Source organism: Frieseomelitta varia, unplaced genomic scaffold (genome assembly GCF_011392965.1).
Source record: "Frieseomelitta varia isolate USP_RPSP 00005682 unplaced genomic scaffold, Fvar_1.2 scaffold_937, whole genome shotgun sequence".
Lineage (NCBI taxonomy): Eukaryota > Metazoa > Arthropoda > Insecta > Hymenoptera > Apidae > Frieseomelitta > Frieseomelitta varia.
Window position 1 is genome coordinate 323,222 of NW_025110742.1, and position 16,179 is coordinate 339,400.

The 16,179-nt window shown below is 28.5% G+C and overlaps 4 protein-coding genes across 8 annotated transcripts; 3 read left to right on the plus strand and 1 right to left on the minus strand.

The window, feature by feature from the left end:
* Positions 1–159: 159 nt before the first annotated feature.
* On the plus strand, positions 160–4,953 carry LOC122537870 (ATPase family AAA domain-containing protein 5). The gene is made up of 5 exons (XM_043671487.1): positions 160–1,215; positions 1,308–1,612; positions 1,830–2,994; positions 3,078–3,495; positions 3,576–4,953. The coding sequence occupies exons 1-5, from the start codon at positions 326–328 to the stop codon at positions 4,332–4,334; spliced, it is 3,537 nt and encodes a 1,178-aa protein (XP_043527422.1). The 5' UTR covers positions 160–325; the 3' UTR covers positions 4,335–4,953.
* LOC122537871 (eukaryotic translation initiation factor 3 subunit L) lies at positions 4,785–6,841 on the minus strand. Its single transcript, XM_043671488.1, has 3 exons — positions 6,548–6,841; positions 5,017–6,477; positions 4,785–4,947 (listed from the first exon to the last, which is right to left on the minus strand). The coding sequence occupies exons 1-3, from the start codon at positions 6,566–6,568 to the stop codon at positions 4,813–4,815; spliced, it is 1,617 nt and encodes a 538-aa protein (XP_043527423.1). The 5' UTR covers positions 6,569–6,841; the 3' UTR covers positions 4,785–4,812.
* A 1,726-nt stretch (positions 6,842–8,567) lies between these two features.
* Positions 8,568–12,430, plus strand: LOC122537882 (developmentally-regulated GTP-binding protein 2). 5 transcript variants are annotated; one of them, XM_043671512.1, is made up of 6 exons: positions 8,568–8,861; positions 8,946–9,018; positions 9,442–9,749; positions 10,763–11,193; positions 11,295–11,496; positions 12,285–12,430. In XM_043671512.1, exons 2-6 carry the CDS (start codon positions 8,955–8,957, stop codon positions 12,369–12,371), a joined length of 1,092 nt encoding a protein of 363 aa, XP_043527447.1. In that variant the 5' UTR covers positions 8,568–8,861; positions 8,946–8,954; the 3' UTR covers positions 12,372–12,430. The 5 variants fall into 5 exon arrangements, 2 of the variants coding, with proteins under 2 accessions (XP_043527447.1, XP_043527446.1); XR_006308713.1 differs by lacking the exon at positions 8,568–8,861 and adding an exon at positions 11,769–11,992 and having other exon boundaries at positions 8,868–9,018; XR_006308714.1 differs by lacking the exon at positions 8,568–8,861 and adding an exon at positions 11,769–11,907 and having other exon boundaries at positions 8,868–9,018.
* Positions 12,431–13,223: 793 nt separating this feature from the next.
* Positions 13,224–15,712, plus strand: LOC122537884 (ras-related protein Rab-40C). The gene is made up of 4 exons (XM_043671513.1): positions 13,224–13,738; positions 14,262–14,455; positions 14,565–14,787; positions 14,861–15,712. The coding sequence occupies exons 1-4, from the start codon at positions 13,579–13,581 to the stop codon at positions 15,166–15,168; spliced, it is 885 nt and encodes a 294-aa protein (XP_043527448.1). The 5' UTR covers positions 13,224–13,578; the 3' UTR covers positions 15,169–15,712.
* The last annotated feature ends 467 nt before the right edge of the window (positions 15,713–16,179 follow it).

A 16,179-nucleotide genomic window follows, 5' to 3' on the forward strand; every position in this document is an offset into this window, starting at 1 on the left:
TTGTATAAGATAAAATAAAATATATTTTGTATAAGGTATAAAGTATAATACAATACTTTTTCATCTATTACTGTATTAATCTATATTAATATGTGTGCGTGCAAAGATTCATATATATAACTAAACTGGGAAATTTAACTTTTTAATATTGTCAACAAAGCTCTAAAGCAAATGATGACTATATAATCAGATCTTATCTACAGTGTATATATGCGTCGTGGCGCCAAAATCTTACGCTATTTCTGTGTAAATTGCAAATTTCATATTATTTGATTTTATTATTTAATTTTCACATTTTCGAATTTTTTTCAAGTAGTGATGAAGAATGAAAAATATTACACAGTATTTTGAGGACGCTGTGTCACGATCTAACAGTAACATATCAATGCACTCCAATAATGATACGAAAGAAGAAACAAAGTGTAAAAATGGTTCTAAACAGAAACGTAATCGCGTGAAAATTAAAATATCTCGAACGAATTCTAAAGAAAGGATGTGTGACATCGTGGAAGATAGCAATGATATGATTGATAAAACGCCTAGTCCATTTGCTAAACTAAACAACAAAGATAAAAAATCACCCGAACAATCTTGTTCTCCAAAAAGTATTCGAAAGACTTTAAGAAAAAACAGATCAATAGATCAATCTTTGGATTGTTCAAAATCGGAGACAAGTGACTTGAATGTCAAAAATAAAAAGCAAGGAAATAAGGAAGATAACATTCGAATTTGCCCAAGTAATAATAAAAGATATAAAAAAGGCTCAAGCAATAAAACAAATATCAATGAAAATCTAAATGTAGATAATACAATGAAAACTAAGCAAATTATTGATGATGTACAGGTAATAAATATTGATTCCAATGAGATTGATAGCCGAGAAGAATCAAATGCTTTTCAAATTCTTATGAATCGTAACAAGGTGGTTCACTGTGTATCACCAGTAAAACTATTTCCTCAAAATGAAGAAGTAACTAATAAAAAGTCAGAAGAATATAGGGAGAAATTAAAACGTTCTAAAGAGAAATTAATAGCATTAGCTGATAAGAAAGGATATTCTAAGAGAAAACTTGCAGAGATGGAAGAAGCTGAAAAAATAGAACAGATGATACAAAGTCGTGTAAAACTGTTTAAAGGTGAAGAGAAGAAGAATAATTTGAGTACAACTGTTTTAAATCATAAACATTCACCTGGTAGTTTGTTAAATTATTTCAGGTAAAGAGCTAACAGTTTTCATTTTTTATTGTACCTATGAGATTTTCTTATTTTTAATACTCTTTTTTTGTGCTTATTTTTGTTCATAACAGCAAAACTCCAGTGGATTTAGTGGATGGTATGACAAATATGTCCACCATTGTGGTAAAAGCTGATGTACATATGACAGAAAACAACAGTAGATATGATTTACATAATTCAAGTTCAAGCAATAAAGTACAATCAAATAAAAAAAATGAATTAGAATTCTCCCAAATGGATGACATTAAAATCATAGAATCTGAAAATGTTAATATCTTGAATGATAATAAAAAACAACAGAATAAACAACATTACAAGCATAGATGGTCTTTAAGAATAAAACTTCAGACTTATGAAAATGAAAATGTGTCACCAGGTATTTTAAACCTAAGTATTATTTCCATTACATAAAAAAAGAAATATGTATGATGAAAAAAATGTATGGGAGTCTCCCAAATTATAAAAAATATTTTGGTCGAAGGCAATGAATTTTTACACTTTGATCGCTGATTTTTTAGTTATAATATTTTATTATATATACATTTGTGATATATTTCTCTAAAATAAATGTTTTACTTTTACTATTTAAATAGGTGATAGCAGTGATGAAGAATTATTCTCACCAACAAATAAAGTTAAATTAAATGTGAAGAATTATAAAAAGTTTGGATTAATTAAAGATTCAGATTCAGAAAACTTGTCAACAAAAAGTAAAAATGAAAAAAAGATATCAAATATCAATATTAATAGACATACAAAATTAGAATTAAAAGAACTTGAAAATTCGGAGAATAATAACAAGTGTTTAAATGACAAATTTGAAAATAAACAGAAATTCGATAAGTTTGGTCAACAAGAATCAACTTTGATAAAAAATTTTAATACAAATGTAAAAAATTGTGATAATACTAACTTAGGAAATATTGCAGAAGATAAACAAAGTGAAGAAGATTGTATAATTATTAATAACAATAGTTTAAAGAAATTAGCCCCTTTATTTACAAAACGAAAAAAGCTAAATCCAGAGGTAATTGAGGCACGACGATTATTTTTACAGCCTGATATGACAGATAATAATAACAGAATTAAAAATCGAAAAGTAAATGTTTGTGGTATATTACCATTTCCACTTATTAGTCATATTGCACAGTCCAGTAATTTATCTTGGAATAAAAGTAGCATTTTTAATATACCAAAGAAAATCTGTAATGATTATGTTCCAGTTATAGACATAAAGAATTTCAAATCATTAATAGAGTTTTCCACAAAAAAATCAGAATCTTTGGAAAAAATTAATAAACCGAAAATTCAAGACGCATTAACAGATATAGAAAAGCACTATTCAAATGTAAGAGACATGTGGAATGTTATTTCACTCGTTAAGAAGCAATCTAATAAAGTAGTGTCTCCTAAAACAAGAGGCAAAAAGAATAGACAATTGGGAAAAAGGGAAACAATAGAACACAAAACTGAAGAAGATCAATTAGAATATTGTAATTGGATTTACAAATACAGACCAAAAAGTTCTCAAGAAATAGTTGGAAATGAAGAAGCGGTGGCAAAATTGAAAGAATGGCTAACTGGATGGAAAAAAACAGAATGTACAAATGACAATGTTAGTAGTGGAGATGAGTTTTATTCATCTGATAGTTGTCAAACAAAAATTAGTGAAAATAACCAAGTAGCTGTATTACTCGGACCATATGGATGTGGTAAAACTGCTAGCGTATATGCAGTAGCAAATGAATTTGGTTACACGTCAGTATTAAAGAATAATTTAATTGAGATATAAAGTTAGTTATGTTACATAATTTGTAATAACGAAAAAAAATATTTTTTAGCGTATTAGAGCTAAATGCATCATCTAGAAGAACAGGGAAAAAGCTTCTAAAGGAATTGGAAGAAGCAACTAAATCACATCGAATTAAGAAAGATGAGAAAACATCTACATTTTGCGATTTAATTTCAGATGAAATTGTACCAAAGAAAATACCACAAAACTCTCTCATTCTTTTAGAAGATGTTGATATTGTATTTGAAGAAGATGAAGGTTTTATTTCTGCTACATATCAATTAGCATTAAATTCAAAGCGTCCGATTGTTATGACGTGTCGAGATGTTTATCCCAATCTTAATAAAATGGCATCTCAGCAAAATAGAATCTATTTTCAAGAGCCTACTGGTAATAGAGTTTCTGTTTTATTAGAATTAATTTCATTGGCAGAAACTGGTTATAAACTTCCATTTAATTGCATAACAGTAAGTCAAATAATTTATAATTGATATCATTTTAATTTTTTAGAAATAAAGTAGAAAATACTAAAATTCTTCTTCTATAGGAATTATTGCAAACTGGCGACTTACGGAAAGCTATATTACAATTGCAATATCTATTATTATCTGGTCCACCACGTATATTGGAACAGACCATAAATTTTAAGAATTCATTTTGGCAAAATGTACGGTATTATGTATACAAGCCAGCAATCAAAGTAAGTAAAAAAAGGAAAAGAAAAGGAGCTATAAATCACAAAGTAACAAATGATGACAGAAACATAATAAGTGATATAGCAAACAAATTAGATAATATAGCTTTAGTCTCATCTTTAATTGAAATAGAAGACTCTGCTTTAGACTTGTGGAAAATAAAAACACAACCCAATTTATCTTTGCTTGAAAATACTGCTCTGTATTCAGCTTCTAGTAATATAAGTCTAGAATTGGCTGAATGGATAGGTAATAAAGTTATATGTAAAGAGCAGTTGAATAAGTACAATGGAACACAATATCCAAATAGCATTATGTTAAAAAAACAATTAAATAAAGGTGTGAACGTAGCCTTATCACAAACTACATCATTATTACTCGATCATCAAATTATAGCTACAGATTATATCCCATCTGTAAGAACAATATGTAGAGCAGAAGAATCAAGAGCTAATAGCAATAATAAAAGAGGAAATCGATTCTTTCATTATCTTCATAATTTAAAAACATCATCTACATTGTTCAAACCTAATATTTTAGCAGCAGCATGCAAAATAATGTATGATAAAGTTGACAATGATGTACAAAGTGAAAATATCAATTTCATATAATTATCAAGTTTTCTATTAAATGTTATAAAAATTTGTAAACATAGTGCAAATATTATTTTTAAATATAAATACTTTGGAAAATGCAATAGATATTTAAAAATCCTAAAAGGTGTTGATTGATTATACTGGTGTTATTTGATTATATTTTATTTTTTAGTCTCCTGTTTTAAAGGAAATAAATTGTAGATTGTTGGCACTTCTATAATGTTAAAAGCGTCCTTGAATATTGTATGTATTAATAATAAAGCAAAATAAGTATGTTATTTTGATTTTTAAAATTTATATTATATAATTCTTTTCTCGAAGTGTTATAGTTTTTGAAGTGTTGTATAATATTAATGTAATGTATCATACATAGTGCCTTCATCTATTAAATTGACTGATTATAACATTTTGAATTTTGTGATTATATAAATAAAAGATATATTTATTATTAATCAATTTTTATTTTTTTAGTAAGAATAATATATTATAGAACTTAAATTTTTATATGATGCAATTTGCGATTTAATTCTTCAAATTTTAGAATTTTTCGAATGAAAAAGTCTCCGTAACGGTGAGCTACTTTTGTATCCGCTATATGAATCATATCGTGATCGATATAAAAATCCAGCTGTAAGAACATGCATTGTCATTATTTTTTTACTGACAGTAATCACTATTATATCTAGTAAAAAATTACCTCTGAGCCAGATTGGAATTTCCCATCTAATCCTGATGCACCTTTTGTCCAAACAATGTTTTTCATTTTATGCTTAAAACATAATAAATGAATAGTTAATGCACTGACTTCTTTATCTAAATCCCAACTCTCATCAGGCCTAGTATTACTACACATAAATGTAGCTAATTTACTCAATGGCAAAGTTGTATATAATTTCAAATATGAACGTATAGTTGGTAACATTTTTTGTTGTACAACTTCATCCATAAAGACTTGAGTTTGATGTTTAATTGCTTCTCGAACATAATCTTCATTTGGATTGTCAGGATTTGGTGGTGTAAGAGACAAGAACTTTGGACATGCAAATAAAAAGCATGATTCAAATTCAACTACATCTCCATATTGCATTTTATACATTTTTTCATGATAATTTTTGTCACGTAATGCTTGTTGTAATCCTTCATCTATACATTGTGGATGAAGAACAAGACAGATTGCTAGCAAATGGTACATTTGCTCCGTTTGTTTATTAATCTGATCATTCTGGTAACTTCTTGTTGCAAACAACTGTTTTGTTCTTTGAATATATAATAAAATACCAGAAAATGTCCTGATTGCATCTGCATATCTGCGCATCATCATATAAGCAAAACCAACATAATATGCTGTTGATATTTGACAACCAGGAACATGTGAGTATGCACTCTTCTTATAAAGTTCAACATTTTCTAATACTTTAATGGCCTGGTAATAGTCTCCCAGAAGAGAATGTAAACGTAACAGACCCACAAGAGAGAAATATCCAAGCATTTTATATAAAGAGTGTCTTCCGAATACACCAGCTACAGAATCTGGGTCACCACCACTTGCGTATACTTCCAATTGACTTTTAATTTTTGATTTATCTACTAAATAATGAAGAACATTCAAAACGCATAAAACGTCCCACGTTTTGTTATGTGCATTTAAATTTTCAATTTCCTCAGGTGTTTTATTCGATAAATTGGCACGATATTGCGTAAAAGATTGAAACTGATAAACAAATTCATCAATGAGCTCCCACAACCATTGATCAGGTAATTCCAATTGAACTGGAGTCTCTGGGCGCAAGATAAAATTAAAAAGATCACAGTAATTATAAAATGAACCAAGACGTTGTTCCAATGTTGGCCCTTGCATACGAGCATAGATATGACGATAATAAAGTTCTTTGTATAAAGTAAGAAATACTGCATCATTGTCAACTATGTGTGCAATTGTTTGAGTATCAGGCCAAGAAGACTTATCGAACAATTGTTCTGAAATTTTTGGAAATGTTGTCTCATAAAGATTTTGAATCTCAAAAATCATTCCCTCGTTTATACAATTTCGTAAGAAAATCAGAAAGTTTCGTACAACTTCTGGTACTTGACGATAACCTAGTCTGTCATATTGGTCACCATGAACATCTGGCGGCCCATAATCATCATAAGCATCATACTGAAAATAGTACGAGTATTAATTAACATGACAATTTCAAAATGTTAATATTTATTCAATCACTATTTACCTCGCCATAATCATCGTACATGGTACTTATTTTTAAGTAACTTTATATAAAACACTCGATGTAACCTAATGCTTTCACGAAGCTAAAAGCTAACCAAAAAGATTGGTGGATAGTTCACGAGTTACTAAATAATATGATCATAAACTAATCCACACTAAGATATACTTCTCCCATTTATATTTGGAAATTCAAATTCAAATATATCTATTAGATGGCGTAATCAAACAACGATGTGTAGCGACCTCTACTTCGAAGAATTTAGATCAACGACATCTATGTTCCGTCGAGATGTGTATTTAATATAAACAATAGAATATTTAAAAATNTATTTTGTGATATTGATAATATTTTTATATAAACAACTAAAATTAATTACGGAGTTATTATTTATTTATAGTATTGTGATATAAATATAAATTATAATCACTATAGATGTGTAGCGGTGCCAGATAGATTCGTTTAGGGAAGAGATAGAATTATGTTGACGTATGGTTATAAATGATATAGAAGGGAAGACAGGATGTACTAGCCGCTATAGACACTAAAATGCTAGCATCGCATAGCGGTAAAATGGTGGAACTAATTTATATTGCTCTCCTTGATTACCACCGTCGCCCTCCTTGTCTACAGCGCTAATATGTCTGTCCTTATCGCACACTATTGCCCTCTTTGTCTACCGCGCCAATACGTCTGTCCTTGACGCACTCTATCGTTCTCTTTGTCTACCGTGTGTATATGTCTGTCCTTGTCTAATGACGCTAGACAAGAAAAGCAACAGTGTGCGACAAAGACATCCTCCGATCTATTGTAAAAAAATTCTACTTTTTTTTATACAGACGTTTCTCTGGGACAAAACACACATAGAAAGAAAGCGGGGAGCTTAATTCTAAGGAGGCATATAAAAAAGTTCGCAAATTATTCCTCTTAATTAGGTTTTTCTCGTAATTAGTGCGAACTGTCACAAAGTGGACATGGTGGCGCCATCTAACGGTAACTCAGCGGTACTAATTATTTATAAAAATACTTATTTCTGCATTTTACAGGTCACATGAAGGGGTATGAAAAGAAAGCTAAGGGTCTAATTAGGGTAATACAATCGCCAAAGTTCACAATCCATTTCGCTAAATTAGGTTTTTTCGCAAATGAAAATTTCTCTGTTTACGGGAAATCTAATATTCACTAAATCTGAATCTGAATCTAATATTCACTATAGTTTGCGCGCAATTATGCATTCACTACTGGCACTACTGCTAACGTAAACGAAATTGAAACATTCTTTATATACGTAAACTATACTTAAACAAAACATGAAATGCAAGCTTAGGGTCTCTAAAATCGAAGACGCAACCATAACAGTTCACAAATGATTCCTCCTAATTAATTTCTTCTCGAAATTTGTAGAAAAATTCACGTCAGTTTAAAGGCGACAGTGGCGCCATCTATTGACACTTCGACGGTACTAAAAGTAGGAAATTCTGTTTTTAGTACCATCAAGTTATCAATAGATGGCGTCACTGTCACTCGTCATGAAGGGATTGAAATTGGCGATGATAATGCGAGGATAATGTAGGAAGTGATGGTGTGGGTAAGGTGAGGAAAGGTTGTGCGTTTCGTCTCAGAGTCGCTGCTTAGACTCATCAGTGGGGCTGATGGCAGCGACTCCTTACCCCAGACGCTTGTTGTTGTAACTATTCGCTAGGCTGGATGGTCACCCATCCTAGCGGTTCCGCACTCTGTTTGCTTAACATCGAATATCGGTTGACTTCGACGCTAGGCGCACAGCCACTTGCGGCTTGTACAAGTTTCGAACATCAACTTGCACAAGTGGCTGTGCGGCTAGCGTCGAAGTCAATCGAGGACAACAGTAGTAAACAAGGATAGCAATATAAATTAGTTCCACCGTTTCACCGCTACGTGTCCCATGCATTTCAGTATCTGTAGCGGCTAGTATATTCAGTCTTTCCTTCTATGTCATTTGTAACCGTACCTCAACATAATCCTATTTCTTTTATAAAATCATTTAAGTTCTACTATAGATGAACGTTTCTCACTATAATTTATAGTTTATGGTAAACATAGTTTATGGTCTTTTTATATAAGCATTGACAAACCAATGCTTTTTAATGTTACATCACGATACAAGATGTATGAATAGACCGTATACAATGTATTTTTATAGACAAGGTTCATATACCTCGTTTGTGCTTAAGCATAGTGTCCTAAAAATCAGTGATTTTTTTTTTGGTCGGTATTTCAGACTCTGAGACACGAAATTCCATTGCATGCCCAATCTATTCTATCTTTAGTCAATGATGTAAGTATATTGTCAATTTCTCACGGGCACCACGCGTAAGAGAGTATCGTTTTTGTAAATGTAAATTTGTTGTGCATTTGTTAGATATATAAAATGGGTATACTAGAAAAAATATCGGAAATTGAAAAAGAAATTGCACGAACACAGAAGAATAAAGGTTTGTTCATGTCTTTAGATAAAATTATTATTTTCTAACCTAACGCTTTTTATAACAATTTCAAGAAATTTTAGATATGATATAAACGTTTGTCATTTCATATATCTTTTTATTAAAATTAAGTATTGTTATTAAAATAATTTAATTTCAATAAATTATTTTGAAGTTACTCAAATCTTTACCACTTATTGTGCTTTATTGCCTATTGTTTTATTTATTAATAAAATCTATTTAGATACAATATTTGTATTTCTTATTGATTATATTTATTATATCTTTTATCATCATGAAATAGTATATATATATTTATTGTGTAGAATGAAAAGATCATATATATATATATATATATATATATATATATATGTTTGCTATAAAAAATAAGTTGAATAATATAACTAATTTAAAGTACAAATTTATTTTCAGCTACTGAATATCATTTAGGTTTGTTAAAAGCAAAGCTTGCAAAATACAGATCACAACTTTTAGAACCACCAAAGAAGTCTGAGAAAGGAGAAGGCTTTGATGTCTTAAAATCAGGAGATGCAAGAGTAGCGTTAATAGGTTTTCCTTCTGTAGGAAAATCTACTTTGTTAAGTACATTAACACACACAGAATCTGAAGCAGCATCTTATGAATTTACTACTTTAACTTGTATACCTGGTGTTATTGAATATAAAGGAGCTAATATTCAACTTCTTGATCTTCCTGGAATAATTGAAGGTGCTGCACAGGTATTTGCCTGATTAAATTTTATGTAATGCATAATATATAATATGTGATATACAAGGTCAGTTACCTAAAACAGGGTATGCAAATATATATTTCTGTTAATGAAAAAGGCTATTAATGAAATGTTAAAGAGAAAAGTTATATAATTCAAGGAGCCTAATATGATGATATAAACAAATTTCTTGATGAATATTATCTTCAAATCATTGTTTAACTTCTTTTGAATGTCATCCATAATTTTTTAAACGGCAGTATATATATTTTTGACTTTATTGCATAGTAGCTACTATTAAAATAATTTAACAATATAGGATATTGTGACCTTGAAATAACCTTGTATCTGGAAAAAAACATTTACATTTCTGGACCATTAAGTTTACTAATAACACATATGTGATTATTGAAATGCACAAACATAATTATCAATAAATTACAAATATATGTTATCTGTTATTATCTTCGATTTAACGCCATGTTGTGTTAATTTACTGATGTTCGTTTGACATTCAGATATGAATGCTGCTTCATTCTAACTCGAGGACGCAAATCTTGGTATATATGATTATAAAAATTGTAAGACGACAACAATTTTAATTGAAATAGTTTTATTAAAATTACATTAAGTGTTCAAAATGACCTAAAGCACTAATACAAGCATTTAATCTTTATATAAAATTTTGAATGGCTCGTAGATCACAATGCATATAATATCCTATAATAGCTTAAAAAGTAAAAAATATGCAATGCCATTTAAAAAATTATGGATGACCTTCAAAAGAAGTTAAACAATGGCTTGAAGATAATCAAGTCATTCAATCAGGAGATTTGTTTATGTCATCATATTTATTTTTTTGATTCACATAAATTTTTTCTTTGATATTTTTTTCTATCTTCAATACTAACAAAAATTTTAGCGTCCTGTTTTCTGTGACTTATTCTATATACACAATATCTGATTATATATACATATTATAATAGTTTATAAAATTCTTACATTTGTGAATACTGTGTTAAGGGTAAAGGAAGAGGTAGACAAGTAATAGCTGTTGCAAGAACAGCAGACTTAGTTCTTATGATGCTTGATGCAACAAAACAAGATGTACAAAGGCAACTCTTAGAAAAAGAATTGGAATCAGTTGGTATACGACTTAATAAAAAAAAACCAAATATATATTTTAAAATAAAAAAAGGAGGTGGATTAGCATTTAATTCAACATGTCCATTAACAAAAGTTGATGAAAAATTAGTTCAAATGATTTTACATGAATATAAAATTTTCAACGCCGAAGTTTTATTTCGTGAAGATTGTAGTGCAGATGAGTTAATCGATGTGATTAATGCCAACAGAGTATACTTACCATGTCTTTATGTACATAATAAAATAGATCAAATATCAATAGAAGAAGTGGATAGAATTGCTAGACAGCCTAATAGTGTAGTAGTTAGGTAAAACTTTTCTTTATGTAATTTTTTTATAGAAAAATTTTGTCTATTAAAATTAAAAATTATAAAATTATTGTAAACATTATTTCATATTTTTCTTACAGTTGCAACATGAAATTGAATTTAGATTTCCTTCTTGAAACATTGTGGGAATATTTATCTTTAATAAGGGTTTATACAAAAAAACCTGGACAACCACCTGATTTTGAAGATGGTTTAATATTAAGAAAAGGTGTTACAGTAGAACATGTATGTCATGCAATTCATCGTTCACTTGCTCAACAATTTAAGTATGCCCTTGTTTGGGTAAGTATCATTTTTAATTATTAATAATATTTTTACGATATTTATTGTTTATATCTATGTGATTACAATTATTGCTTGAATTATTGCAAACATGATTCTTATAGTTAAAATAAATAGAAAGAAATTATTATTAATATCAAAAAAGAATTCATTTTTCTAGATCAGTGCTGTCCAAACTTTAGTTGGTAGTGGGCTTCATCCACTTTCATTATTTCACGCGAGCTTCTTTTTTTTGATATAAAAAATGCAAAACTATAATCGATTATTTTCAGAACAGTCAAATAAAGGAATTGATTACGTTTGGTCTTAATTGAAGAAAATGTTTGAATAACCGAACATAATATATGCTAAATCAATTGAATGTGAAATGAGGAAATGTGTGATTGCAAAATGCATAGAAGAAAGAAACGCGTGAGTTATTCCGCTGTTTTAAAATAATATAAAGAGATAAAACAGCGTAAAGAGCCTACTTGCGGACAGCACTGTTTCAGATAATGTAAACAATTTAATTAGTAAAACATTCAATTAGTAATCGAAAATTTTAATTAAATATTTTTTCAATAAATTATTCTTATACTTTGTACAATGCTTGTTTACGTTGCAATAATTCTTTTGTATTTAAAAAAAGGGATTTAACAACTAATAATTGCAAATAAATGTACATATTTTACAATAAATTTCCCAAAAATATGTAAAGAAACAATGAATTATAGACTGTATATTTTATCTAGCACGAAATACTTGAAAAAGAAATAGGTTGATAATATTTTTCCTTAACTTTTTTTCAGGGTACAAGTACCAAGTATTCACCTCAACGAGTTGGCTTGCAACACGTTATGCACGATGAAGATGTTATTCAAATAGTTAAAAAATAAAATTTATACTATTACGTGCATAAATTACCTGTGAAAATATTAATTGCAGAAATAGAACATATAGATTTGTTTATATGTTTTATATGCATTTGCTGGGAAGAAGTGATCGTCTTTTAAAACTTATTTCAACTTATTTCGAATTTGTTTTATTTAATATAAATACGAAACATTTATACTACGTATTTTTTAATAATTTAAAAATTAAAATTATTTGAATGCAACTTTTAATAAATATTATTCATATAAAAGTAATCAGAAACTAATTTTTATAGATATATAATAATTATACATTATTTGTTTATTAAAAATATATTTGGAGAGACGAATTACATTTTGTATATTTATTTATCTTTGTGTAATATAAGTGTTATATATCCATTATATTATAATGATTTACATATATGTACGCAAAAACCGTATCCTTACATAAAAGGGAGAATCTAATTAATTACAACAATAATAAGATTGATCACAATAGTGACTAATCGTCAACTGACTTATAATAAAAAGTAAAAGTAAAAAAATAAAATTTCTAAATAGCTGTTAAAGTATTTATCTTTTATTTCAATTTTCATTTTTTCAATAAAACGCATATAATAAAATAATATGTAATTTGTAACTGTGAAATTGACGAAGTTATATAACTTAATCGACAAGTGAACAAAACTCTTGTATTTTAAACAATACAAAGAAATTTTATTCTTTCAGTTGTGTGTTAAATTTATTAGTTACATCGAATATTAAAATATCACTATTATGACACAAAAGTGTTTAAACATTACAAACATACAACTACATTTTACATGAAAATCCATTCTTACGTTCTATCAATCGTTCATTGCGTAACTACCTTACAAGTTGACCACTCGACGAACATACTTGACCTTCGATAAACTTGACAGTAGACACCTCAACTAAGGAATTGAACACAGGATAGACAATACAGTGGAAAATGGATTTCCTTCTCGTTTTGTTATGATTTCGCTTGACGGTATAGCAATCATCGGCGGAAAACCATTGTAGGGAAGCATTGTCGGCGGGCAAAAGGACTTTCGTATCGAGTGCAATATGGTTTGATTTGTAAAAACGATTCCTTGGAAAAAAGCTCATCCGTCCACGGATCTCAAATACAAAAAACGTTAAAGGGGCGATCAGTGTATAGAGGTTTGGCCTGCAGTATGCTCAGGGTTTGCAATATAGAGATATTATGGCTGCAGGTGAGGCCAGCACAACAAAGTCTCGTCAAGAAAAACAATACGATTACCTCCTTAAATTTTTGCTGGTGGGTGACAGTGATGTTGGAAAACAAGAAATCTTGAGTGGACTTGAAGATGGTGCTGCCGAATCCCCGTTTTGCAGCGGCAGTGGTACTCGTCAACTTTTCCTTACTATTATTTCCTGCTCAGCTGCCTGATTCGTCTTTCTTTACAATTTTAAACAATGCGTTGTGTCTGCATTGTGTTTCTTTCACCATATTTATATGGAGCTACATAACCAATATCATAATACTCATTTAATCGTATCAGATTTGATAATCACGATAGATAATTGCAATGGCATTCTAGAAATTATTCAATGTTATTTATTTCTGATCTGTCAATATTTATGATGAACAAACATTTTGTTAATATGTTTGTGTTATCAATAGATGAATGTATCATCTGCTTGATACAATTAATCCAAAATTTGTCATCTGAAATTTTGCATGAAAAAGCGAATTTAAGAATCTGTATGAGTAATTGTAAAATCAAATTTTAAATAATTTTTTAAAAATTCAACAATTAAATAAGCATATTACATTCTACTCATTTATTTTAATTATATCTTTTTGTAACAATTCTTTTATTTTAATAGTATCTGTATTTTTTATTTTTTTAATCTATTTTTTAGCATATAAAACTACTACTATTTTATTGGATGGAAAAAGAGTAAAATTACAATTATGGGACACATCAGGACAAGGTAGATTTTGTACAATAATCAGATCTTATTCTCGTGGCGCTCAAGGTATATTTTTAGTTTATGACATTACCAACAAATGGTCTTTTGATGGCATTGATAGATGGTTAAAGGAAGTTGAAGAGGTATGTAAAAATCATCTTAAATATCAATTTTATGTTATAGCTATATTATTCTTTTAATATGAAAAATAGACATAATTAAATTTTGTAAATTTAATATTTAATGTTATAGCATGCTCCTGGAGTACCAAAAGTACTTGTAGGCAATCGCCTTCATTTAGCTTTCAAAAGACAAGTGGGAGAACGTGATGCTGAAGCATATGCAGCTAAAAATCATATGGCATTTTTTGAAGTCTCACCTCTCTGTGATTTTAATATTCGTGAAAGCTTTTCTGAACTTTCTCGAATGGCTTTACATCGTAATGGTATGGAAAGATTATGGCGATCTAATAAAGGTAATGCCCAAGTTTAAATTTGTGCTACAATAATTTTTTTTTAATTTGTTATGAATACCAACTTTATTTCTAGTTCTCAGTCTTCAAGAACTTGCATGTCGTGCAATAGTTGCAAGAACAACAGTTTATGGCATTGATCAGCTTCCATTGCCTAAATCCATTAAATCTCATTTGAAATCTTATGCAATGACAACTACATCTCAATTACGTTATAACGGGAATAGATCACTGAGCTCTAGTAAAAGTCTTGGTTCTCATCATCGAAAATTGCGTTTTGTTGGTGTAGGACATAATGGATTGTCAACTCCAGGTAGCTCACCTGGCAGTATAACAGATTCTCGTACCAGTTGTGTTGGTCGTAATTCTTGCACAATATCTTGAGAGTAATTTTATGATTATAATTGTAAATATATGATACTAATTCTTTCTTCCTGTTTTGATGTGAAGAGTTTTGTTAACATGTGCCATCAAAAATGATAAAATATTGAAAATTTTTATTTTTTAATAGTGACTACGGTGAAATACTAGCAATAAAATTGAAAAAATGATTTACTTAATTACAAAATATAAATAATCATACTGCTTTTATATTTAATTTCATAGTTATCTAATATTACAATTTTATTATGTTATATTTCTATAATTGTTTTATATTTGAAATAATAGTTCCACGATTTTGATTAACAATACGAAAATTCCAGTATTATTCAAAAAATTAGTTAAAATTTTATCAACAATACAAGAATACATTAATAAATAATATAATTAATAATTCAAGCACATTAATAAAAAATTATCAATGAAATTTTAATTTTTCTCCTTAAAATTTGATGGACAATGTTTTTTAAAAATCTATATTAAAACAGGAAAAAATGAAGTGAAAAGTACAAGTTTACTAAGTCTACAAAGGTTGTGGTGTAGACTAGAAATAATGTAAGTTGAATAGTTTAGAGCAGCTAATTGGATAATAATATATAAAAACAAATCCAAAAATATATAATAATTTTCAAAGTTTTTGAAAATTTTATTAACTTTTATATTCTTATTTAGTAGTATCTTAGAAAGAAATTTGTTTTATTGTATTATTTTTGAAATTGTATTTCATTATGTATTTATTATATAAAAAAACCGTTCAAAATTTATATTGAACATCTAATTTCTTTTCTATTATTCTTTTCTAAAGATTTATTTATTATGCAAAATTGAATTATGTTTTCCGTGATAATGCAAATATTACATGTTATTTAAATAATTTAATATAATTATATATTATTTTATTTGTACAGTATATGTTTATAAAAATTATGTTATGTATTGTAAATATGAGAGAATTCATTCATACTATACTCATGTTTTGATAAATTTCACTACAGCAGATTATTATGATCTCTT